This window comes from Kryptolebias marmoratus, linkage group LG20, assembly GCF_001649575.2.
Source record: "Kryptolebias marmoratus isolate JLee-2015 linkage group LG20, ASM164957v2, whole genome shotgun sequence".
NCBI classification, from domain to species: Eukaryota; Metazoa; Chordata; class Actinopteri; order Cyprinodontiformes; family Rivulidae; genus Kryptolebias; species Kryptolebias marmoratus.
In genome coordinates, this window is record NC_051449.1 from 6,334,640 (window position 1) to 6,360,413 (window position 25,774).

The 25,774-nt window shown below is 40.1% G+C and overlaps 2 protein-coding genes across 8 annotated transcripts; one reads left to right on the top strand and one right to left on the bottom strand.

Annotated features, from left to right (window-relative positions):
* The first annotated feature begins 5,182 nt into the window (after positions 1-5,182).
* On the top strand, positions 5,183-7,587 carry klf2b (Kruppel-like factor 2b). The gene is made up of 3 exons (XM_017410811.2): positions 5,183-5,556; positions 5,724-6,630; positions 6,742-7,587. The coding sequence occupies exons 1-3, from the start codon at positions 5,485-5,487 to the stop codon at positions 6,915-6,917; spliced, it is 1,155 nt and encodes a 384-aa protein (XP_017266300.1). The 5' UTR covers positions 5,183-5,484; the 3' UTR covers positions 6,918-7,587.
* Positions 7,588-8,638: 1,051 nt separating this feature from the next.
* eps15l1b (epidermal growth factor receptor pathway substrate 15-like 1b) lies at positions 8,639-25,378 on the bottom strand. Of its 7 annotated transcripts, none has more exons than XM_025004814.1 (24): positions 25,323-25,378; positions 24,800-24,841; positions 24,613-24,702; positions 24,477-24,524; positions 24,298-24,393; positions 24,046-24,111; positions 23,836-23,961; positions 23,679-23,738; positions 23,221-23,547; positions 22,227-22,384; positions 20,913-21,078; positions 20,621-20,683; positions 19,534-19,619; positions 19,247-19,319; positions 18,652-18,813; positions 18,011-18,208; positions 17,319-17,483; positions 16,679-16,787; positions 16,065-16,204; positions 15,790-15,850; positions 14,399-14,484; positions 14,144-14,207; positions 12,554-12,687; positions 8,639-11,392 (listed from the first exon to the last, which is right to left on the bottom strand). In XM_025004814.1, exons 1-24 carry the CDS (start codon positions 25,347-25,349, stop codon positions 11,246-11,248), a joined length of 2,694 nt encoding a protein of 897 aa, XP_024860582.1. In that variant the 5' UTR covers positions 25,350-25,378; the 3' UTR covers positions 8,639-11,245. The 7 variants fall into 7 exon arrangements, with proteins under 7 accessions (XP_024860582.1, XP_017266429.1, XP_024860583.1 ...); XM_017410940.2 differs by having other exon boundaries at positions 12,554-12,690; XM_025004815.1 differs by lacking the exon at positions 12,554-12,687 and adding an exon at positions 11,847-11,863 and having other exon boundaries at positions 17,304-17,483.
* Positions 25,379-25,774: the final 396 nt, after the last annotated feature.

Here is a 25,774-nt window from a genome sequence, read left to right on the forward strand (position 1 = left end):
TTACCGAAAGTCATGCAGTGAGGTAAAACTGGTTGAGTTATGGTTGTGGCTGCCATCTTAAATTGGGCTGAATCCAAAAGTTATTTAGTTGTAGGTGTACATTTTCTGATTACTTTCCAAGAGTTTGATTAAAATCCATCCAGTGGTTTATGAGATATTTTGCTAAGGCTACAGACTCACACAGAGACATGAGCGTTTGGGTATACTCACTCTGCAAATATGTCAACATCAGATGTCAGTTCAACATCAGTTCACAGGAAGGAGTTCAATTTCAGTGGAAATGTTGCTCATTTACACTTAAATATCCGCAATGAGTTGGGTAACAAGTTCGAGGATACTACTTTGGAAAAAAAACATCACAAATCTAAGAAGGACACTGGATCCTCCACCAGCTCCAAGGTGTTTCTGACCTCTGACCTCTCTCCAGATTGGGGAACCAAAAGGTGCACTCTTCTACAGAAATTACTTCTTTAGGAATTTCTTACAAGTTCCTTTTCATGCAACTTCTTCTGACAAATAAAGTGGGCTGCTGAGGTCAAAGGACCATCCCACCCCTTGTGTGTAAGCCCCTGGCTGTCTGCCTGAATGAAATTATCTCACCGGGTATGTACAGTACATTTCTTCACAGGAAGTGACGGCTCAGAATGAAATAAAAACCTGTCTCATAAACGTCATTCAGATTACTTAGTGCTCCCACTAGACCTGCCGAATGTTTTCCTTTGCTTTTGTCTTGTGTTATCCTTTCTTTGCTCTTCACTTTGTGTGCCTTTTCACAAAATTTCTGCTGCGATCTGACAATTCTTTTAATACAGCTCTGACTAAAATTTGTTGTTAGACTGATTTACTTGTGATATTCAAAAAAAGCATTTAGGTTATTTATTAGACAAAAAGGCCTGATTGTATTGTATATAGACATCACACTGCTTTAGATGCATAGGATCTTTAGGCATTTTTAAGCTTATCTATACAATGAATCACAAAAAGAGGCAAAAGGTCAGGATTTCATTTCACAACAGTACTCTGACACATGACAAACAACACACAGCATGAAAGACTATTTCATTTGTATGCAGAAGTCAGAGTTTCTGAGTTCCAAATTGGAAAAAAAAAATCTACTGAGAAAGTCGCTAAAGTTTATTTTCCAGCTTGGAAAATCAAAGATCTTACCAACCTTGACTTCAAAAATCCATATGGATCCTGCACACATAAAACACGGTGATAGCTGCTATAATAACGTGTTTAATTGTACTACAGTGTTTGACATATCCAACAAAACGTAGAGAAATGCATTGTTGTCAGCTTGTATGGATAACAGTAGTCAGTCTGATTACTGAGCACAAAAATGAGCAAATTCCATAGGTTTTCCAAATTGGAACTGGAACAGACTTTAGTTACAACGTCGAAGGCAAACTGTTCGCAGTATTAGCTCTGCTGGAGACTTTTTACCTCTTGGTTTCAGGATTTTGACACCACTACAAAAACTGAGAGGTAGCATTAGCTTTACATTTGAACACACAGTTATTTAGGTAATGGGTTTGTAATTTTCTGACATAATCCATCCATCCATCCATTTTCTTTACCTGCTTCTCCATTCCAGGTCACAGGGAGCTGGTGCCTATTTTCTGACATAATTTCGCAAAAAATGTAAAACAAATGAATGTATTTTTACACATACATGTTTCAAAATCAGTTTCAAACCTAAATGTATTCGTCAAATAGCAGTGAACCTGTGCTTTGGTATCGGTTATAATGAATTATAAAGTAAAACGACAACGAAGACTGCGATTTCAGCAAAGAATGAAGTTCCCTAAATTAAATCCCGAAGACATTAAAATGTGTTGAAGGTAGCTGTGCAATAGGGGAAGTGAGAGAGTTCTCACTCTCACTCTTTGCACAGCAGAAATGGTTGCACTAAAGAGCAGAGGTCAGAGACAGCGGTCAAGGGTTCTAACATCAGGCCAGCTGCTCTGCTGCTACAAAAAAAAAAAAGAAATACATTTCCTTTCAGGCTTTACTGAACTCCCTCTGCATGACGCACATTTCCACTGAACACAGTGCAGCTCAGGCTTTAGGATGTGGAAACCTCCCAGCTGCACAGTTTTACTGGTGATGGTGGACATGACAGCTTGATGGATCTGTCACGAGGAACTGAGCTGCCTGGGCCAAATTATAAATCATCCCACTGAATGTCTGTGTAGTTTATCTGTTGCATAACGAGGGGGAACAAAGCATGGGAGCCTTAACCCTCCTGAAGCCCTCAAAAGAGAGCGAGATACAAGGAGGTGGAGAAGCCCTTGTAACGTCGGGTCAATTTGACCCAAAGGCCATGGAATGGTCAAATTAAAAAATAAGCTGGTTTTGAGGAGGGGGGGGGGGTGTCACTTTATTGCATACAGTAACCTGCTGCACAACATTTCAGATTGGTATACATATATATTACTCTCTCCCACAGACCAAAAACATGCATGTTAGGTTAATTGGTAACTCTTAAATTGTCCCTAGGTGTGAGTGAGAGTGTGAATGGTTGTTTGTCTCGTTCGTCTATATGTGGCCCTGCGATGGACTTGCGACCTGTCCAGGGTGTCCCCCGCCTCTCACACAATGACTGCTGGGGATAGGCACCAGCTACCCGCAGCCCGGAATGGAGAAGGGGTAAAGAGAATGGATGGATGGATACATTACTCTTCTACACCATATTACAACTTCTAAAAACAATTAAAACTGAGGAACTGCATGTAAAATCTTAAAATGAACAGTACAGCATGTTAGAAAAACATCATGTTTTAATAAAAAGTTCAGTTCTGACAGCACGCACAAGAGTTTGTAAACAATATTTCCTTGCATGACTTTCATGACTCTACGTATTTATACTGTGGTTATTGGATATAATCTTCAAAGACAAACAATTCATTGAAGGGATGCATATTGCCCTACGTCTTTCATGCCAGAGTTATAAATGCTTATGCCAAGAAAACTGTTTTGGTCAAACCTTGAAAATAATCTAATGTGCGATCTCATGACTTTGTGAGATGTTACACTGTCAGCTACCGCCAGCCCGAATTGTTTGTAGCTCAATATTTGTGAAACTGAGTTAGTGTTGGTTAATGTTGATCTTAAATTAAATTGACTCCAAAGGTTAATCAGATGTAGATGTTTATCCAGTGATTATTCCTTCAAAGTTTCATTAAAATCTGTGCACTTGTTCATGAGATATTTTGCTAACAGTTACATATGTAAACACACGCACTGACACACTGGTAAAAACAGTGCTGTCCGCTTTCGCCTTTCTAACAAAAATGACCTAAAAACTGATTTATTTGACTCTAAAACTCAAACATGTAAGAAATCTTTAATTGCAGTTTATGATTAGTTCCTTCTGGGCCTTCTTGTCCAGTTTGTTGTTGTACAGAGCTCAAGACAAACTCCAGCACAGACCAACAGAGAGAACAGAGAAGTTTTCATCTTGAGACATCTCACCCTGTTCACGTCAGAGAGCAGATTCCTCTGCAGAGCGTTGTGATGTAAATGGGAGCCCGGTCGACGCTGCGCCACCCCCCACCTCTGTTATTAACACCTGAATGGGACCTTACCTTAAATCATGTTTACATCACGAGAGGTCAGAGTGTGAAAAAAAACCCTCTGAAAAGCGTTTTGAGACGAGCCTGGCGCCTGTTTGGACAAGCCCGCTGCGAGGGAACAAAAAAAAAAGCACCTTCTATTAATGAGAATAAGGCGAGGGACGCGCCGGGCAGGTGGATGCAGCCGCGCACCTCACACCACTGAAAACCATCACTGAAGCCCAGCGAAACATCTGGAAAAGGATGCATTTTCTTCCATATGTTGGAAAAAACAAAATAAAGATCAATGTGTTGGTAAAATACTTTCTTTAAGACTGTTATGCTGCAATACGCTTTCCTACAAACGCAGGTTCACGTCGTCATTACTGCACTTTATGACAGAAGAAACAAAATGTTGTTTGTACTGTCCTCTTCAAATGTTCTCCTAACTATCTCCAGGATGCGTTCTGAACTTGGTAAAAAAAAAAACTGCTTTTAGTCTTTTATTGCTTCACAACTGGAAAAATCTTCAAAAAACTTTTGATTATTGTTGCTGGTTCGTATTTACACCGCCATCTTGATCAGGGCTCCCTGGAAGAAGAGCTCAGTGGGACCCTACTGGTGAAATAAAGCATAAATAAAATAATTACAGTAAAGAAGCTGAGTCCTGAATGGCTTTAATGAAAGTTTAAACCGAGTTGATGAAGCTAAAAAAAAAGCCAGAAATTAGCTAAACAGAGCAGCCTTACCAAAGAGCTAAAACAAGCATAAGACAAGCTAAAGGCTAAAGGAAGCAGAAAACTGGCTAAAAGTAGCAAAACACTGGCTAAAAGCAGCAAAAGAGTAGCTAAAAGCTCAATGTAGCAAAATGCTAACTAGATGCTAAAAGTTGTAACACATTAGCTAAAAGCTGAAAGTAGCAAAACTCAATCTAAAAGCAATAAGAGATCAACTAAAAGCTAAAAGTAGCACAAGAAGACAAACATAAAGCAATGCTAAAGCAGATTTGTAAGAGAACAATGTTTTTTAAACAATTTGAAATGTGTCAATGTATTTCTGTAGGGAATATATATATTTCTTTTTTTTTTAACTTTAAAAGTTTCACAATCCAAAGTCATAACAGCCGACTGCTGACTGAACTGAAGGTTTGGTTATTTGAACAGCTAAAATAGCACAAAGTATGCAGAAGCGGTTGGATTGCAAAATGAAAAAAACATAATGAAAAAAAAAATAGAAAACAGGACAATAATAAATCAAATTCTTTATATAAGGTAATACCTCCACGGGGTATTCTTACACGTCAGTGTTTTTTTTTTTTTTTCAAGTGTTTCCTTTTATGTCTCACTCCTAGTTCAATAAAATGTAATTACTGATCACCTTAAAGCCCTGTCCTTTTATTGTTGTTGTAATGATTACATGTAGAACTGACAGCCTTTATATGATGTTGTTGGTGCGGCTTGCCCTCTGGCAGTTTCTGTCATTAAACTTGTTCTTTTCAGCGTGTTACGTAAGTATCTATGGTTGCTATACAGCATGCGTGTGTGTGCGCTGTGGGCGGGGCTTGTCTTGGTGCGTCAGCGTGGGGGAGGACCCCATCTTTATAGGCCGCTCTGCGCTGCGCTGCCTGTCATACAGCAGACTGAGCCCGGCTGCCTGCAGCATCTGCTTTATAAAGAGCTAAATTTACCGAACTTTACGTTGTTTCCTGAGCTCTCTCAATTGGCCAGGCCGACTCGGCGCAGAGAGTTATAAGGTCGGGAGGACCTCCTACCACTTTTAAACTTGTTCATGTGCTTGGAGCGCAGCTGTGGAGAGGGGCGACCGTGAAGCAGGCGCGCACGGACTCTCGCTCTCTGTTTTTAGACTTTTTTATTATTAATATTATTAGTTGACGAAACGTTTAAGTTGTAACTATTTCACCAAAACGATGGCCTTATCAGGAGTGATGCTACCTTCCTTTTCGACATTCTCTAACCAAAGAGAAAAAACCTGGGAAAATGTAAGTTGGAGATCATTTCGCAGAATGTTGTAAAGACTTGATTTTGATTTATTTTGATTGCTACTCGTAATATATATATATATTAATGACAGACTGTTTATTGGGGAATAAACTTGACATCGAGTTAAATTTCTTGTCTCATGACTTTATCTATTTTGTTCCTGCAGAGGTGGAAAGGAGAAATGGACAAACTATCAAGTTGCTCCATGCTTGAGATGGTACACAGCCTGGACAGTCCGTGCAAAAAGGACGACGAGGATCTGAGTAATTATTTGGATCTGGATTTTATTCTCTCCAACACGACTGGATCGGACGCAGCGGTGGAGTACGCTGGCCCAGCTGACCCCGGCATGTTCACCACTGGGAACAACGTGCCGTCGTACCCCGCCGACGACCACCGCTCCCCGCCTCCCCCGTACGGCGCCAGCCTCATGACCGAGCTCCTGCGCTCCGAAGTGGCCGGCAGCTTTGGCATTACGCGCCGCCCCGGCGTCCAGGGACGGTTCTACGTCAACGCGGCGCCTTTCCCCCGCACGGACAACATCAAAATGGAGCCGAGCATGGACAGTTACGGCCCCGTTTTGGGGATGGTGCCCCAGAGCTGCAGCAAAATCAAGCAAGAGGGCAACGTTTCGTGCATGATGTCCTTCGAGCAGCCGCGGGTGGCCATCTCTCCGCGGGCAGCCAGCAACATGACCCCGCCACTGAGCCCCGACGATCAGGGAGCCACGGACTGCCAGGCACAGCTGTGCCAGCCCATGAACTTCCAGCAGAAATACCACACGCCGGCGGCCTTCCAGCACCACCCTCAGGCTCCCCAGATGCAGATGCCCTACCACGCTCCCCATCCTGGCTACGGCATGTATGACGAAGGGCTCAGCCTGCAGCCAGGCGCGCAGAGGGTGATGCTCACCCCACCCTCTTCGCCCCTGGAGCTGCTGGAGTCCAAGCCAAAGAGAGGCCGGCGCACCTGGCCGCGCAAGCGCACGGCCACCCACACGTGCACGTTCGCCGGCTGCGGGAAAACGTACACGAAGAGCTCCCACCTGAAGGCCCACCTCAGAACTCACACCGGTAAGTTTCAGCTCCACCTCGTCCTGGCAAACAAAACGGGCATCCGTGCGTAATTGCGCACAGCGTTCCGCACACTGTTCCTCATGATTTCCACTGTTTCTGTCCACGCAGGTGAGAAACCGTACCACTGCAGCTGGGAGGGTTGTGGATGGAAATTCGCCCGCTCCGACGAGCTGACCCGTCATTTCCGTAAACACACCGGACACAGGCCGTTCCAGTGCCACCTGTGCGAGCGCGCCTTCTCCAGGTCTGACCATTTGGCACTTCACATGAAGAGGCATATGTGAAACAGCCCACCGAAAGACTCTGATCTAACAGGGGATTGTATTATTTTGTATTGTGATTCAACTGTATTTTTTTTATTTAAAAATGCTCTCCACGTGGCCAAATCTTTTTTTATATAATACTGAATTGAAAAAAAAATGTTTTAGTGTTATTATTTTCTAATAATGTAGCTGGTACTACTTTGGTTGTATAAAAAGCTTTAGAAAAGCTTTGTTTGCTTAAGAGCAGGCAGACCAAGAAGGGGCTGGCCCTGTATATACTACTCTCCTCTGACAGAACTGGAATGCTGTGTTTGACACAAAAGTGCCTTTCTATGACTGTGCTACTGTAAAACTCTTTGTGACAGAACGACATGGCCAAAGGGAAAAAAAGAGTAAATGTTCTTGTGGACAGGGGTAAAATGCACATATACAGTTGCCTAACAAGTGCAGAGACAATGTTTTATTTAAACTGCCTGAGTGTCTGAACTGCCTTTTCATTTCTGAACTTTTCTATTGTCGAACTGTTAAATTCTTGGTGTAAAACTCCTGGATCCAGCCCCTCTGTACACTATCAGGGCTTGATGTCCTGTGCATTATTTTTTACTTAAATTTATATAAATAAGTACATGGATTTTATACTGTAAAATGTGTATTTATTGTAAATATTAAAGAAAAAAAGGATGAATTTGAACATTACGACTCGGGTCCTCCTTATTGTTTTCTACATGGTCGTTTATTCCTTTGTTCGCAGGTTTTGATTAACCACATCCACCCACTCACCCAACAAAGGTTTCACAACTGCTTGAAAATAGGTGCAGCAGAAACATGCAGCTCAGTCACACAAAGTTCACCTCGCAGTCGCTGGAGGCAGACCTTTAAAAACACTTGATTTCCACAGTGATGTTTTGCAGCTGCAAGATAGAAGGGTAGCCGCTTGTGGGCTTAGCCTATAAATACAAACACTCCATTTTCATAATTACAGAGCGAGGCCAGGAGCCGTCTGGACAGAGGGGCACAGCAAACCCTCATCAGGGAGCCCTTGACTCCCTTTCTGATGGGTAGAAATTATAGCAAGACATCAAAGGGCCTTAATACTACAATTACACACAGTCACTCTACACTACAGTTTCAAAGTATCCACGTCCACGTTATAATGTACATACGGTGTCAGTGAGCATTTGTATCTTCTGCATGAAAAACTGCATTGAGTGCAAATATCAAAGCCAGATGGCATTTCAGAATAGATAGATTACTGCTTTCGGTACCATTTTTAAAACCCTTTACTGGATAAAAACCCGCAGGTTTATTGGAAACAGTGTTAGCTCCAGTTGCCTTGTATATTGAATTAAACCTGTTAGAAAAGAAAAAAAAAATAGAAGCAGAATGTGACTGAAAGGTTTCCATCAACACACATAAATTTTTTTATAATAATAAAAAGAGGAAGTGCATACCATGTCAAAAATATCTACACTGAAAGATGCAAATGTATCACTCTCATTTCACTTTTTTTAGTTCCAATATCGATGCATAACTTTGATATGCAAGGAGACCATTTCAGTGCAAACAATGAGGAAAACAAAAACAAGGCACAAATAATTTAGCATGAAATATCACTGCAAATATGAGCTACTGTTTGTCAAACCTTTAGTACTTTTATTTTAACCACATTTAGTAAGTTTAAATACAAAAAAAATGACTGACTTCTTGAACTGTGAAAACTGTTGGAAAAAAAAAAAAACTTGTTTCAGGAATGTTAAAACTGCATTTATTCAGTTAAAAGCTGTTACAGTTTACAGGAAATCAAAACTCGAGAGCTTTTCTTTTTTTTTTGAAACAGTTACACACATTCTGTGCAATCCTACATGTTACAGTGTTGATATGTCAGAAAGATAAGGCGCTGGCACACCAAACGTCCTGTATGGAGTATACAGTGCATTCATTATGTGCCAAATAGACCTGATTAGTGTTAGATTCATTATTTTAAGGCATTTGAAAATCTTTCCTCCACATATGACCGTTATAACAAAAACATATTCACAAGGAAAAACAAAAGTCACCCAACGTTTGACCTTGTTATTGAGAGACGAGCCTAAATTTGTAACTGTGCATCTTTGGTAACGTGAAAAAAGGACAACGCTAACTGTAACAGCACCAGTATAACCCATGTTGGTTTACACTTTTCCATTTTATCGAGGCTTTTAGTTGTATGGGAGGGCAAGTTCATCCGAGTGTCCCAACAAGGCAACTGATGTTAAACTGTCTGACAAAAACAAGCTGCTGAAATCTGAGGGCTGGGCAACAGTTCGTAGAAAATGAATGCCTCAATTATTATCACCAGCATCTCAAAGGCTTTGATGATCTCCAAATATTTCTTTAACTCATGCACTCTGAAGGCCATAAATAGTAGCATAAATAACTAGAAACACTTGTAACATTTGAAATAAAAATCTAAGCCATGATATAATCACTAAGATCCAGTTCTTTAAAAAAAAGGAAGGGTATTAATTGATTCATATTTACAGTAGACAAAATGTTCCATTCAACACCCGGTAATGAACAAACTCGTTTACAGACCAACACAGAGGATGTGTATTATATGACTTTCAAGATAAACATTTATAAACGGAGTTAATCATGGTTACTTAAAACAGGCTTCAAGTCCCTTTTTCTTCATAGACTACAGATTTATTGCTTTTTAATATATAAACTCCAACATATTACTAAATATGACCCCAACTAATATGACTTGTGTGGCTTCATAAATTAACACTTGCCACATGAATGTGAAACTTAAAGTAGCCAAAGTTTTCCTATATGATATTAAAAGGAAACACTTCCACCTTTTTTTAAAACGTCACAACTCATTTTGGGTAAAAGGTAAAACATAAAATGCTCATAAGCAGCTCCTTTCTCTGACCAGACTAATGAATATGTACTCCATGAAGAAGCTGAGACAGGTGGGAAAATAAGACGACAGCCGAGTCTGTAGAGTTTACGCTCCAGCTCCTTTCAGTGCTGGTGGAGGAGCTCCACCTCCTGTAATCAGCTGTTTAAAGTAAACGTGACAAGAAGAGGTTGGTGTGTGTGTGTGTGTGTGTGTGTGTGTGTCTTGAACTAAGGACAGTTTTACACTGGTTGGTGCAAAGACACATTGTACTGTTAAATTATACGTCCAAAAAGTTCCTTTGTGATGTACCTCTGATTCAATTTCTTGTTTTAATTTTCTTTTTAACTTTAAGAAAGAATGGCTGAAAAAAAAGTGCCAGGTTTAACAATCAACATCCACCTGCCCCTCATGATTCTGTTAGAAATAGTGACACTTAGTGTCTGTGATGAGGGTGGTGCTACCTGCCATGCTTACTGCCTGTCCCACTGAGATGGTAGAGCTCGCTCCTCTCTTCACAGTACTTAAAGTAAAACAGATAATAAACAAAATATATAAGAACTGAACTCGTATTTCAACTGCCTACTGGTTGAAAATTAAACATTTTAGTCCTTATTTTGTCTGCATTATGCATTTATATGATTAGGTAGGACATGTAGGCTTTTAAAGAAATATAAGTTTTGATCAGGTTTTAACATATTTTAGGAGGAGAGTGTAATAAGAGCATATTTACGGCCTGTGTAAGGTGGTATCTCACTGGGCTGCAACTTGCTAGCAAATAGCATTCACGAGAGGGAGTCTCCTCAATGTCTCCTGAATGTCTTGCAACCTTCGCAGTCTCCTCAACTTCCTTGTGACAGAAGCAGAGATGCTCAGCCCTGTCGCTTAAGTCCTGAACATGCTCAAAAAAATGGTGCTGAAAAGACCAAGAATGCAGCTTTGGAACCCGTACACATTAAAGTAAGCCATGGTTTTCAAAAACTGGCACTGAAAGCGTGGCCCCGTGGCTCATTGGTCGCAAACACACTTAAGAGTTCAGTGAAACTACAACGGGAAATTCATACATTTTCTCACTAATTGTCTTTCCAACAGCCGCAGCCCGGTAACATACCACGTCTAATTAGTTGGGGTTCTTTTCAACGGGTTTAACAAAACAGCAGGTTAATTATTCCCAACGAGATATGGAGCTAGATAAAGCTGCAGTTAGGTATCCCACTTATTCTCATATCACAATGTTTTTGTAATGTGAAGCCAAGCTTAGCCCAAGTTCCTCAGTATTCTCCCTGTTTATACATGTAGTTTAGATGCAATGTACTGCTGATCAAAGTGAAGTCATTTCACGACTCCAATCATAAGTGGAGAAACACTAGTTAGCAACAGGAGTCAGTGTTAAAACACAGCCTGAAGACGGAAGTCTGTAAGGCAGACAGAAGGGGACAAAAAGCTGCACAGGGGACAGGTATAGTCAAGAATTGGAAAAGTCGGCCTTGCTGAGAGCGATGGCCAGCTCCAGGTCCTGCTGCTCCTGCAGCTGCAGCCTCCTCAGCCTCTCCTGCTCCTCGCGTTCACTCTCCCGCTTGGCCCACTCCAGCTGCTGGCTCTCACTTCCAAACTGAAGCAAACAAACTAACATTAGATTTGAGAATGAAAAAAAAAAAAAAAAAAGAAAGAAAAATGCTGTGGCTTGTGGTTCAAATGTCAACAGCAGACGAACAACAGACGCAGGACAAAAGTTAAAATGCAGGGTTTTCTAACATTATTAAATATACAGCAATAAATTAAAAAAAAAACAAATGATGTAAACATAATAAAAGATGCAGAAATAGCTAGAGTTCACAACAATAGGCAAAAAGAGCAAAACTAAAAGCTCAAAGGAAGAATTTTACAAAGCACAACGCTATGCTAATCAAAAAAGTTTATGCTCACGCTTCCCCACACTGAATCACTGTCACAGAGCATAATTATAGAAAATAACTGTGCACATGAATCACATTATTCAGATTATTCAGTGCGGACAGGTTGTTCACATGCAAAGGATTGATCACCACACCCTTATCCAGTCTTACCTTCACTTGTTCAGATCCTGGCAGAAAAACAAGAATTACAATACAGAGCTCGATGTAAAACCCACAAAGCCCTTTTACAACAATCATGCTGGCATGAGGGATAAAATAAATTCATGTCATGTCAAAAGATACAAAAAGCCATGCATCATCTCTCCACCTGAGAGCATGCTCGGCCGTTAGCCTATACAAGATGAAGAAAACGGAAGATGGGAGACAAAGAGGCAGATTTACCCTGTTGTGCTCTGCTTCGAGGCATGTCGTGCTTTGACAGCAAATAAGCCTTTTGCTTGCATTTCTTGGCTTAGAAAAAGCTCCTCAAGCGCTACTTGAGCAGGCAAGTTCACCACTTTGATAAGTGAAAAGTTTCTAAATCCTCACTTCCTGTCAAAAAAAGAAAACTGAAGCACGTGGACCATGCAAGCCCGTTTGCCAGAAGGATGAACAACACGTACGACACGGGAAGATAAAATATCGGCGCTGTCCGAGTCGGTCATGCAAACATTTGATTTTATTGTAAACCAAGATGTCAAAAAGCTTTCAGATGTTCCATTTGTTAGTCAACAGCCAATAAACACAGCTTTCCTGTTAGCGCTCGCAGTCCGAGGTAAACGAGACGACACCTCTGAGCCAGGGAGATTGTGAGATCAGCAGCACATGCAGACAAAGATATTTGACCCAACAGAAAACTGAGGGCGGACTACACTTACAGAGCCAAACTCTGCAAAACCCACAGGACAGTCTTTGGATGCTTTACTCGAGTGTGTTGTAACAAAAGAGTCTGAACTGACTGCAGAAGAGCAAACGCCCTGAAGTGGCTCTGATGCACCCAAACTGAGCATACCTACTGGAAAAGATAAACATTTAAACAAAAAAAAAAACATCAACACCATGCGGGGGGAAAAAAAATAGAACCTCCACAATGTGGCATCTTCCCTGCAGAACCAAAAACTTCAGACCCCCCCCTGGGAAAATCAGCTCACACCTTAAAGGTGTGAACGACCTTGTTGCTGAAAAGTGCTACATAAATAAAGTTGACTTTGACTTGGGTTCTGTGCCACTAAATATTCACAGTAAGACAACAGCTTCAAGCTCAAAGCATGCAGAGTAGTCACTCAGGGGAAAGCTAGAATGGTTCAAAAAAAGGTGTTAACCACATTTTTGAGTAAAGCTCACTGATGCATTGATGCTTAAACATGCACGCGGTTGCTTTTTTGGAACATATGATTGTAAAAAACAGACACACCCATGTATACTGTAAGCTATGAATACATTTCAAATAATGTTTGTTTTTTCCCCCCCAAACTGGTCACAGTTATCTTTTCAACCCAGGCAAACTTATAGGGCTCAGCTGTATGGTGTTTACCAATCATCTGTCTAATTAAACCTCTATTACAAAAACTAAACTAGCGTCAGTTGGAAACTAATATTGCTGCAACACAACGGAAGGCAAACAGCTAAATTACTGCCCAGAAGAGGACCAGGATTAGTTGTGCAACTGTCTCTGTGAAGCAGATATTTAGAACAGTTCATGAATTTGGGAGTGGGCTTTTCACTTCCCTTTTACATACGAGGCACATAACTAGAACAAGCTCGCTGGCACACCGTAGCGACTCATCTCTACCCTGTTGTGTGTGGTAAAGCAAAGGGGAACACCAGTTTTCTCAGGCTGTGGCTTCTGCTTAGAGAATAAGTGCAAGGTCACAACGGAAGGGCATGGCCTGGGAAAGATCTGTAGGTGTTGTGTGACTTCACATGCACAGAAAAAGCAAGATAGACACAAGGCTAAACGCGCAGAAAAGCAACTAAAAGACGTTCTTAGCCTCTTCCCACTGCAGGCAGATTTAACTTCGCTTGCACCGGCTATTAGCAGAAGACGCGTTTAAAATAAATAGCCTAATAATATCAGCAGGGTCAGAGCATGCTGTGAACCTGTGGTACCATCATATCTCTGCCAGCAGCTTTCCTGTTTACAAATTACTATCTCTTCAGTCTCATAGCTTTTTGAGGAAGCTGTTTTTTTACTTGCATGACATGAGGGGATAAAACACCTTTTTATTTAGAAGAAAATCAGTCATTCTAACTGAGCAACCATTAAAATGCTACATATTATTTGTTATATAGCATATTTTGTGACAAAGTGGTAAAGAAAATGTCCAAATTATACAACCTCTAGTGACTAAATCTAACCACTTTGCACAAATCTTACACGGTAGCAATTAAAAATAGAAGTTATAAATTTAGTTATATTTACACAGAAAAATACACACACACATGCAAATATAAAGTCAGGGATTTACCATAAGGGGGTGCAGGTCGGTTAGGCACATTTTTCTTTGCTGGGACCGCAGGATTGTCGGACTTCTGCTCACATGAAAAATAAAAAAAAAAAAAAAAGAAAAGAAAAGAAACAAAATTACAAGTGCTGCAAAACTGAAGAGAAAAAAAAAAGTCTTGCAAGATGGAAGTAAAATTTACAACAGAGCGTGACAGCTTCAGTGAACCACTCTGCTTTATGGCACGATTGATTCATTGCTTAAGCATCCACAGCTTACCTTTGACATCTTACTAAAGTCAGCAAATCCACCTCCCCTCCCTGCAAAGGAACTGCTCCCAAAGGGGTCCGGTTTTCCAAATAAATCTGTGACAAAAGTACACTGAAATACATCTGGAACATTTGGATACACACACGGAGAGAGCCAAGAATTGTAATGAAGTTTAGCCCCAAAACCACACGTCAAAATTATCTCTACACTTTGCTTATTCTGAAGGGGCCTGCGCACTATTTTCAGAGCAGGGAACGTGGCATGACCGTTTAATTTTCCATGACATTTTTTTGCGAAAACCTGTAAAGCGGGGGGTTTTGTTTAACCTGACGCATGCATCTGATCAGCTAATTAAAGGCGTCAGTCGGCGCACTGTTCACCAGAACTGTGCCTGGGTTGTTTTGAAGCCGTGCGGTGCGCCGCTTAATAAAATAAAAAACAGCAAACTGCGGACGGTTGTAGAGAAAAAAAACAAAACATTGTAAGAGAATATGTTTGTTGTATGTGTGAGGCCACAAAAGACCCCATTCATGTGCGGCACGGGGTGTTTTGATTTACGCGCAGCAACTCGGCTCGGGCCTACAGTCGCCTCTGTGTTCTGCTCAAGCTTGCGTAGCATGAATAGCTCATCGACCAGCGACTTAAAACGATTTCCGCTGCGAAAGAGGCTCTGCAGTTCAATAGCAGCCGATATGAAGAGAGGACAGAGGCAGGGGGGGAGCTGCTCAAAGGAGTGGCAGTGTACTCTAGTAGTGAACGACCAGGAGTCACAGAGTTTCTGTTATGCTTGGCTCCTGCGTGCCTCCTGTTTTTCCAGGGTAAGGGGGGAGGAGTATTTTTAGTTGGCCAGTAGTTAAATGCAAAGGTGCTTGACTAAAAATAACCCAAGACCACAGGAAAAATTGAAGGCACATAGAGTAAAAACGGTTTGCCCCTGATGTCCCCAATCCCAAAAATACAACCTAAACCTACACGTCACTGAGAACGGTTAAGAATGACTCTTTGAGATGGGTTTCATCAAAACAGCGTTCTCTCATTTTTTAGAAGTCCGTTAATAGAGTCACATTCTGAAAAAACATGGATGGAAAGTCTACTTTTGTAGGTTCAAGGACTAATATGTTTTTGAGCTTTTATTTGACACGTGGTCACCGCGTGCGTTACTGCAGCATCATCCCACCTTCCCTCCCTGATTCCAGGAAATATACAACCTGAAACCCAAAAAATACAATCCAAAAAACAAAAAAAGCTCCAAAAGGGAATAAATTTTAGCAGAGATGTTTAGCAAAATGTTGTGGGACAAACAAATTACACTTTGTAGCATTTGTAAGAATCAGAAAAAGGCTATCGTTAGATGTCTACATGTAGTGAAATTAAATGATAATTATTCAAAACTTGAGTACCTGAATCCTTTGGTTTTGGGCTGCTTGGTTTGAAGCGGTCACCACTGTTAAAGGAACTTGGCTGAGGAAAAAAAAAAAGCATTAATAAAATAGTTTAAAGTGCATATACAATCTCTTTTACCTCTAAAAGTAAAAAAAGAACATGTTTATGTTTGCAATGATATTAAAGATTGTTTGTTTTTTACTTTAACAAAAGAGTTTTGGTTTACCTATGAGTCAATATGTAAAAGAAGAGTGATTTACATTCAAAATACATGCAAAAAAAGGTTTTATACCTTGACTGGTGGAGGGGGTTTCCTACTAAAAGGGTCTGAAGAGCCAAACATGTTTGACTTGTCGTTCATCTTAAAGAAATCGTCAGATGAGGCACCTTTGAAGGGATCATTCTCTTTAAAAGGATCTTCTCCAAATGGATCTAGGGAGCCAACAAAGACGAGGCCATTATCTTTTACAAAAGAAAATGTTTATTCAAATGGATGCAAATTTAGTATAAGAGGACACCAGAAAGGGCCTGTTCACGTTTGTCGCTACATTCTGTCTTCAGCCATCGGATAACTTTAACACAAGTGTGAATTCTCATTGCCAAAACGTTTTTACTCAAACCACCTTCGGAGGTGGTCTAGACTCCTTGTAGCCGCATACGTTTGGCAATCCGTCTCCACCTTCAATGTAGGACTGAGGTGACCCCACACAGGCAGCAGAGTGACACCCCGGGGTTCAAAAACAAAAGTCCACTCAGCCGAGGTTGATTCAAATAAGTAAAACAACTTTAAAAACAACTTTGTAAAACCATATGTGAACAGTCCCGAAGTTACGGCTGACACAAATGAAATGGTTTGTGTCCTCAGACACAAATAAATAAATCATAAAATTAAGAATGTCTTCAAACCTTTCAAGAGGTCTGACTTGAAGGGGTCCTCTGCCTGGAAAGGGTCTGCTGGAGACTCCTTGGTACTGTTGTTGTTGAACATGGCTATCCTCGACTTAAAGGAGCTATCCTGAAGGAAGAAAAAATATATGCGTTCAAACAAAAAAAAGAACATTTCAGTAACTTTGATACAGCGAGGATTATAAACATTTTGTAAGCAGGTTGGAATATGATGAGGTTCAACAGATTATCCAGGAAATATCCAGAAATTAACTTTGTGACGACAAACTGTAGGTCAAAATGAGCATATCTAACCAAAAGTACAATGGCTAAACATAAAAATCAAATGTACAGAAAGACAATGAAACAACAACAAAGCAGAAAAGACATTTGAAAAGTCAGGTTTCATTAGACAATACAAATCTCTAAAATATAAAACAAATATTGCAAAATTTTGTTTTCCAAAATGTTGTATAATCTTCTACTTTGACAGCTTCTAAGAAAAGCTAAAGATGCTAATTAGAAACCAAATCAGACAAAAAGTTTCCTTTTCTTTTAAGGAGCTAATAATTTTTTAATCTGAGGCACCATCGGAGGAAAACAGAAGTTGTTTCTGGGTTCTAAACGATTTTTTGTTGACACGTACTTCGAGGTTCCTCACCGCACTTCTGAAGCCTCCATTTTCCCTCTCAGGGAGCCCTTCACTCAGGTCCAGCAGGTTGCTCAAGTTCCCCTTGCTGATTTCACTCAGGGCATTATTGTACTGCTCAATGGTTTTGCTCAATTCCTTCTGATTGTCCTGAATCAGTGACAGCTTACTGCGAGCCTGGAGGCACAAAAATATTGAATAAGTCTTGTTTTAATGGGCTTTTGCCTCTAAAATATTGTCGATGTCACATTTAATGGCAAACCACTACGATATAAATCTTTCTAAATATATATTTGTAATAAAGTAAGAGTATATTTAAAGTGGATGTTTGCATTCATTGATTTATTTTTTTTTGGCAAATTACAAATCTGATGTATCTACCTCTGTTAACACGTAAAAAACAAGCTTCTCAAATAGAGAAATGAATCAGCTCTTTAGCAAGTGGTTAAGCTGATAATAGAAATGACCGTAACCGCTATGATGCAACAACCTTTAGCACTTTGTGTACTTCACAGCATTATCAGTATGGTTGAGAACTACGAGCCATACACCCCTAAGAGTTGCGTTATAAAAAAGAAATACAAGGTAAAATCCCACAGATAAACAATAAGCATGCACTCTTTTTGACTTTACAGCTTGATCCTTAACAGCCTGAAACAGTACCACATCCTGTCATCATCTGATGTTTGTCTGTACCCTCTGACCTGGTTTATCTCATCCTGTGTGGTTTTGAGCGATTTGACAATGCTATCCAGCTGGACGCGACCGGAGAGCAACCTCTGCTCCAGCTGGGCCTCCTCGTCCTGCAGCCGACTCAGGTCCACCTTGGTGCGGCCAAGCTCGTCTTCCTGGCTGCGGAGGTTCGTCTCTTTAGACCGGATCTGGCTCTGCAAGGATGAAATCTACAGAGCGGAAAATAAAATACTGTTTTTGTTTTTGCATGCGCTGTCAAGGCTTTATCTAGTGCATTTAACAATTCTTCTCAAATACATTTAGGTCATTTGATGAGATTAAATTAATAATTTTTAAAAGGTTTAGTGTCAGAAAGAACTAACCACCTACTCCCATTTTTTAAACAGATGTTTTTAAAAAAGGTTTGATCTTTTTTAACTTCATTTTTCGTTTTTTTGGTCTAATTAAACAAACTGTAAAAGCACTCAACAAATTCAAAGCTCAGAAGATCCCATGTTTAAATTCTGACTCGATAACTACAATCACACTTATTATTATCATCATCATCAGGCAAAAACAAGAGAATCCCTCTAAAGCAGGACAATAAATCCCCAAATTTAGCAATATTTATTGTCTTAATCGAAGGGCAGTTTTAATAGGTCCCAGTTCTAACCTGCTGGGTCTCTTCCTGGCACTTCTGCTTCACTTCGTTCAACATTCCCTCCAGTTTGGAGCGCTGCTGGTCCATCTCGTCCAGACGCACCTGAGCGTCCTGCTTCTGCGAGTCCAGGTTCTGCAAACTGTTTTGCTCCCTATCCAAGTCACTCTGCACGTCCTGAGGGACCACCAAACGCACAGCATGCATCCATTAGCCATCATCCTTATTGACTGCTTTAGTTCACACAAATAATGTGCACTTTGCAGGGTTTCTGCATGTTTTAGTTTGTTAAATTTAGGACTTTTTAAGACCTTTTAGAAGCCGTAGAATTCAAATTTAAGACCTTTATTCTGATTATAGTCAAAAGTTGATGCAGAAAGCATTTACTGAACAAACCTACATATTTAGGACCGTTTAAAACCTAAAATGAAGATTATTAACTTGAAGACTCTGCAGAAAGCCCGTTTTAGGTGGGATTCCTGACCCGTGGTGTTTGATGAGAACTGGTTTCGTTAACTCCTGCTGCTACGATGGTCTTGATTTCTCCTGAGTCACAATTTCACGGATGTCTTAGAAGACGATCTAAAAAAATATTTTAGCTCCCACTTACCTGAAGATCAGTGGTTTTTTGTCTAATTGCTTCCTCCTGTTGCTTAATCTCCTGCTCCAGGAAAAATTTCTCCCTAAGGAAAAATAAAATAAAAAAAAGTGGGGAGATTATTGCTTGTTATTATAAGAAAGCATTTGGAAAGGATTTGAGGCAATGTGAGAGCTATTGTTGTATCAAAGTTTAATAGATTTGATTGTTGATATCACTTTACTTCATGCCTCCAGTCATTTTTATCAGAGATGGAGAAACATGGTTATTCTCATGCTACTCAGTGTGAAGGCGCTCACCGCTGCAGCTGAGCTATTTCCTGGCTGAGGTCATCCAGCTCTTTGATGCCTGTCAGCTCCACCGGCCCGACGGAGCTGGCGCTGTCCTGAGGCGAGAGATGTTGAGACAGATGCGTGAGAAAGAGGGGCAAAATTTGTTTAAGGAGGACGGCATGGAAATGCAATAAGAGTCTACAGCATCAACAATGCAAGAGTGATGAGCAAAATGAGTGCGATTAAAGACATGAGAGATTTGTTTTAATGCACACATGGAGGGAGAACAAGTCCAGAAGGGGACACGAGCGGTATGCAGAGGAAGAGATGAGCTCCCTGCCGTTTGTTTCTAAGAAAACAAAAGTCAAAGGAAGGAAATTCAAACACATCACGCAGCTAAGAGAGCAGGAGAGGCAGACAATGCATGAATGACAAGAAATGCAAACAGACAAGACAATAGAAACTAATTTTGCACTACATTATAATCTGCTTTTTAGAGCCGGTGTACGAAGGCCTTAGACAAATTAAATTAATGATACGAAATCTATTTCCTTCTGAAATTAACAGACAACCCTGAAACTCTACTTTTTGCTAAGAGCTTCAAGCTGATGAATTTTATTTAATGATGACCACTTTATAGTAATAAATGCCACCTTTTCTCTGTTTGTGTAACTTACTACATTTAGACAGCCGTCTAAAAGAAAAATACAAAACTTTTTTTAAAAGAAAATGGGGAAAAAAGACAAAACAGGCTGCAGTCTTTGTTCCTTTTAAAACTTCTGTCATATCTTTGTTTTTAATTGTCAGTTATATACATGCATTTTGCCTTCAAGGGTAAATATGTAAAAAAAAATACGTCAAAAATGTAAAAAGCCCATCGATGGTTGGGCAACACCTTTACCAGGTTGAAAATCGTTGAAACAAGTGACCCTGCTCATTTCACAAAGGAAACATGCTTTAAACAAATATACCAGAGCTGGAGTAAAATCAGCTGGTGTGACAGGTGGCAGCTGGAACAGATGTGCGTTTCTGTTCTCACATTGTGCATCAAATCGAGACACAGAATGAGATGGAACAACAGCGCCACCCTGTGGCTTCGGTTTTCACTACTCACTCTGCGCACGTTTGCTGTTGAAGCGAGGTCTGGTCTCACAGAAGAAAGAAGCCCCAAATAATTCTGGTGGACAGGATAGAAAAAGGCTCAAAGAGCAAAAGCATAAACACAGTTTTGCACTGGAAGACGAGAGAACAAGAAAGCAAGTCCTCCCCTTTTAAAAGCACACAGCTGCAGAAAAATAAAGACTTAATGTTTAGATGCCAGTGACACATTTCACTGACAAGAAAAGGAGTTTATTTTAAGAAAGGGGGGAAAAAAGGGGGCTGTTAGAAGATGAATTCAGACTCACGGCGCTTAAAGCTGATGCCGAAGTCCTTTCTGACGGGGGAATCATGTCTGGAGCGAGAGTGGACGGAGGATCGATGCCTTTGTTCACCTTCTGCTGGATGAGATGCATGGCCAGAGCGAACTGTTCCTGGGTCAGCTTGCCCGTCTGTTTTGTGTCAGCCAGACCCCTATGAAAAAAAAGGTCTTATTTTAGAAAGGATTTAAATACCCTGAATCTCTTTTCGGGAAACTGTGCTTGCAATTCTCAAAAATAAAACATCCCAAGTTACAATATCCACATTACTGGTGCAGGACACTTAAAAGAAGTTCAGAAGGGCATTTCTTGATCTGTTCTAGATAAACTAAAGATTTTAACAATTCACAAGTTTTTTTCCCCTATTTAAGACTACAGATCATGAGATATTGTAGTCAGAACTAATAAAAAGGACATTAATGTTATGCCCCATTTCCGGCCCTAACTGCAAACTGAGACATTTTGCTTTGAAACAGACTCTGAACAAAGAATGTAATAAGATCCATAATATCTGCTGAACGTAACAAGACATTAAGTTTCACAGGAGGAGACAAATCAGACCAATTTCTTCTTGAATGGGTAAATTTCACAAAAGATTTTGTAGAATTCTGCAACTGAAGAGCGAACCTGAACTTGTGTACTTCTGGTGGACCCAAAAAAAAGTAGACTTCTTATCAGAAGCAGACTTTTGATAAAAAGCAGACTATGTTACAAACAAAAATTCATTACAAATACAAAATGAAACATTGAAATGAATAAAAGATACAATTACGATGTCACACATGTCATAAAGATTGTGTAACAAATGTGTTTTTATGTGTTCTTCTTCAAAAATAAAGCATGAAAGAAATTTCAGGCTTGCAGTCATGCAGCTACGATGTTGTTTAAAAACTCTGTACCACTCCACAATAAGAGTACTCCTATAAATGACTAATAAATAGTTAATATTGCTTTGGTTAATCAGCTGTAAACACTTAAACCATTCGGAAGTTATAGAGTATTAGATAAAAAAGACAATACTGACCCATCTCTTGCCAAATAGGGAGCCTGCTTCAGTGTCTTATAACTGATTTATAAATGCTTATTACTGTTTTATGAAGTATTTAGAATTTCACGACTAGCCTATTTAGAAAGCATTAATAAACCTTTTGTAGACGGTACCCTTATTGTAAAGAAATCTTCTAGTTATTTCCTGATGTGTTTGTTTTTCTTACGCTGCAGTAAAGTGGGGAGCGTTTGCTGACAATGTGTAAAGTGTTGCAACACATCTGTGACAGCATTTAACCCTAACTGTCGTCTCACCATATCTGAGCAAGCATCGACTGAGAGAGGTTGGACTGCATGAAGATCTCTATGATGTCAGTTCCTGTGATGAAGCCATTGTTGTCGACGTCCGTTTTCTTGAAAAGATCCTTATATTTCTCCCTGTCGGTCACCGGCACCACCCACTTCACCTCTGGCTGGAGGGCACAAAAGAACAGTATTCGGGGTGTGACTTTGTAGTAGTTTGAAATAAACGTAAGCTTTATATGACATGCAGATCACTCCATTTACTTTCATTTGTGTCCCAACTATTTTGGTAACACGATCATCCATTTGTGTTCCCTTGCAAGAAAACTTGTTTCTCCACAAAGTCACGGCTAAGAAATCCCAGCAGTTATATCAAGGTAAAGAAAAACAAGCTGGCCCTCACACAATGCACTAAGAAATGTGGCAAAACAAGTCCTGCAATTAGCAACAGTTAATACACGAAATACTAGTCTCACAAAAACTCGCTCAGATCTTGCGACACTTACTTCAGAAGGACCCAGAAGCACGAACGGGATGATTTGTCCTACAGGACTGTGTTTTTTTTTTGTGTGTGTGTGTGTCTTACATGTTACTCTAACTGAAATTGAAAGTATGTCTTAAAAGAGAAAAAGCAGCTGTGTGAAACGACCCAAATGAATTTTCGAACATCTTGTTTTCTTTCAATTTGAAGGCAAAGCAAAGAAAATGAGCAAAGTTTACTAAAATAAATATTTACAGAGAAAGTTCTGTAAAAAAATGAACATTTAGGCTGTTACAGTTTTTAGCTTAAGTCTCTTTTTTGGTCTATTCTTTGTTTACACAAATTAAAAGAGAACCGTTTATTGCTTTATATAAAATAATGTAAAAAATGACATTACTGACAATAACTGATACAAAGAACTATTAAGTTCAATTATATCACCCTGGCCGCTAAAGGTACATTTTATTAACTATGGACCAACTATGATGGACTAATAATGATTACAGTCTGTGTAAAATGACATACCGCTGAGCTGGATTTAAAGGAGTGTTTTGGGGAAAGGTTGATAGCACTGGCGCTGAGGGGAGTTGTGCCCCCTAGAGACGAAGCCACACTCCCAAGAGGAGGTGTACTGCTGCCAAGAAGAGTGGAGCTCCCGAGAGCAGGAGTGCTTCGCAGGGTCTCCCTGAGAGGAGCCGGGCTGGATTTAAGACCGGAAAAACCAGGCAGCACGGCCACAGCACCAGCAAGTGCAGATGCAGATTTTTTCCTTTTAGATGGTGGGATGAGAGAAGGGGGCAAACTGCTCGGGACAGGCTCCTTTTCCATGGTACGGTACACGAGATGCATCGCCTAGAGAGTGAAAAATGTTATGTATTATTGCAACTATCAAATACATATGCAGGTTCTCCAGATTTTAAAAATATGAATGTGCAAAAACTATAATAAAGACGATGTAAAATGTGCAAAACATCCCCGCTTACCACTGTAAATTCCTCTTTGTCCAAGTGTCCATCTTTGTCCAAATCACTTAGGTCCCAAATCTACAAACAAAAAAACAAAACAAAACATAATATGCTTAAGATTTGCTTGCTTTAAAACACACAAAGAAAAGACAGTACTGTATAATGTTCATTTTACCTTTCCCAACACATCCAAAGGCAGCTTGGAGTTGATCAAAACTGGTCGGACTTTATCGCCGGAGAGGAGACCTTTCACGGGGGACAGGCTTTCAAATATTCCCTCAAACTTCCCTTTTTCATCAGGCTGGGAGAAAATTAAAAAATAAGCTTACAAGCTTCACTCTTTATTATCCAAGAGGATATTTTTGAAACTCTGTTTTTGACTCACTCTAATTGCCCACTGGGAGTCAGATGCTGGTGCTGACACACTTAATGATGGGCTGTCGGTGTCTCTCTGCGAAAGCAAAGCATAGATAAAACTACAAATAAGAAACAAAATGGTAGCAGTTCTTCTGCAACTCTTATCAGTTTTTAGGTCACTAAATGTCTGTTTGTTTCTCACATCTATTTTTCCCATTAAATCTATTTCTTATTATGATAAAGGTCACATTTGTAAGAAAAAGGGGATTTTGACACTTACAAATTTGGGTGCAGTGACAGTTTGGCTGAGGTTGTTGAGACTGATATCATTTCCTCCTTGTGCTGTCGCCACCAGTCTCAGGGCGATGAAAAAACCCTAACAAAGTGGAAAAAAGGCAGTGTTTAGTACAAACATCAGCATCTTCCAAACAACAACGTTACCAAGAATTTCTGCCTTACCCGCTTGTCCAAATAGCCTTTTCTATCAGAATCTGCCAAATCCCAAATCTGTTAGGGTAAATAAACCAGAAAGAGTTTAGACGGCACTGACCGAATACATAAGAGTGATTTGCTTAAAGGTAAGCTTGTGACCCACTTTTCCAAGTGTACTGTCTGACAGTCCAGACTTTTTAAGGAACTGAGCTGCATCGCCTGGTGAGATTTTGCCTGTGTTTCCCGGATCGAGCTAAAGAAATAAAAATAAAATAAAAATCAGCATTAATCAGTTTCACATGACATGTACAGTTCAGCAACATAAACAAACAGGAGTGGCTAAAACTTACCTGTCTGTAGTAGCTTTCAAAAGCTGCATTTCCATTTGATAACTATAAAGAAGACGAGACAAACGAATTAAATCTTTCTTGTTAGCTGTAGCGCATTTACAAGTGTCAGAAATGTACATACTAGCTAGTTACGAAGTTAGCACACTGTTTATCAAACATTACGTAGCGTAAAAGTATGTTTTTGTGGGTCGACATGTTATCAAATCGATCTTTGTTTAAGTTTAGCTTCTATTTAGTTACCTTTTGTGTTTGTTTTTAATTGAACTACCCCATCTGTTTAGCTGCCACTTTCTTTTCCGGACACAAAAACGTCCAACTTTCCCATCACAACTTAATCTGCTGGCTAATCACGTTATCTCGGCAGCCAACGAAAACTTTCTAATTCGGTCTCTTTAAACCAACATTCAGCCCGGCTCGTAACGTCGTGTTGAGGTAAATATTAACACACAACCCAAGTCAGTCTCATTAAATATCCACGGACGTTAATATTTCTGACTTTTCTTCAGCTGTTAATCCTTGTTACCTGACTGAGCGTCATGAGCGCCGCCATATTTCCTGGTGTCTCGTGAGCGCGCACGACGTTCACGCCCCTAAGAAGGAACTGGCGTCAGGTGTTGTGCCGAAAAAGGCGCCCAGGTCAGGAAAAGCCCCCACGTCACAAGAAGAGCGTTTTAAGCCTAGACAATTAATTAATTATATTTGTTTAAATTGCTGCTGGATTGTGAAGCTTAATCAAGAACATGTTAATTTACTCAGAAGAAAATTTTCAGTCTTACTAGTGCATTATTTAATACTAGGATTCCATCAAGAATATTTAAGAACATATCTAAAAATGTGACATTATATATGTTCTTCAGGTTGTTAAAAAGGTTAAAATTAAATTAGTTATGTGGGGCTCTGGGGTTTAGGAGTTGCAATAGGAACTATATTATTTCTTACTCACTCCCACTATTTAAATCTTTGTTTTCAGCTTTT

Bases quoted from the DNA above. Each gene is read 5' to 3' on its own strand.
- klf2b (XM_017410811.2), top strand. From the start codon at position 5,485: ATGGCCTTATCAGGAGTGATGCTACCTTCCTTTTCGACATTCTCTAAC. The intron at 5,557-5,723 runs GTAAGTTGGAGA...TTGTTCCTGCAG, and splicing joins GAGAAAAAACCTGGGAAAAT to AGGTGGAAAGGAGAAATGGA. The intron at 6,631-6,741 runs GTAAGTTTCAGC...CTGTCCACGCAG, and splicing joins CCACCTCAGAACTCACACCG to GTGAGAAACCGTACCACTGC.
- eps15l1b (XM_017410939.2), bottom strand. From the start codon at position 25,349: ATGGCGGCGCTCATGACGCTCAGTCAG. The intron at 24,394-24,476 runs GTAAGGCAGAAA...CCACTTTGTTAG, and splicing joins AAGGCTATTTGGACAAGCGG to GGTTTTTTCATCGCCCTGAG. The intron at 24,112-24,297 runs GTAAGTGTCAAA...TTGCTTTCGCAG, and splicing joins CTGTCACTGCACCCAAATTT to AGAGACACCGACAGCCCATC.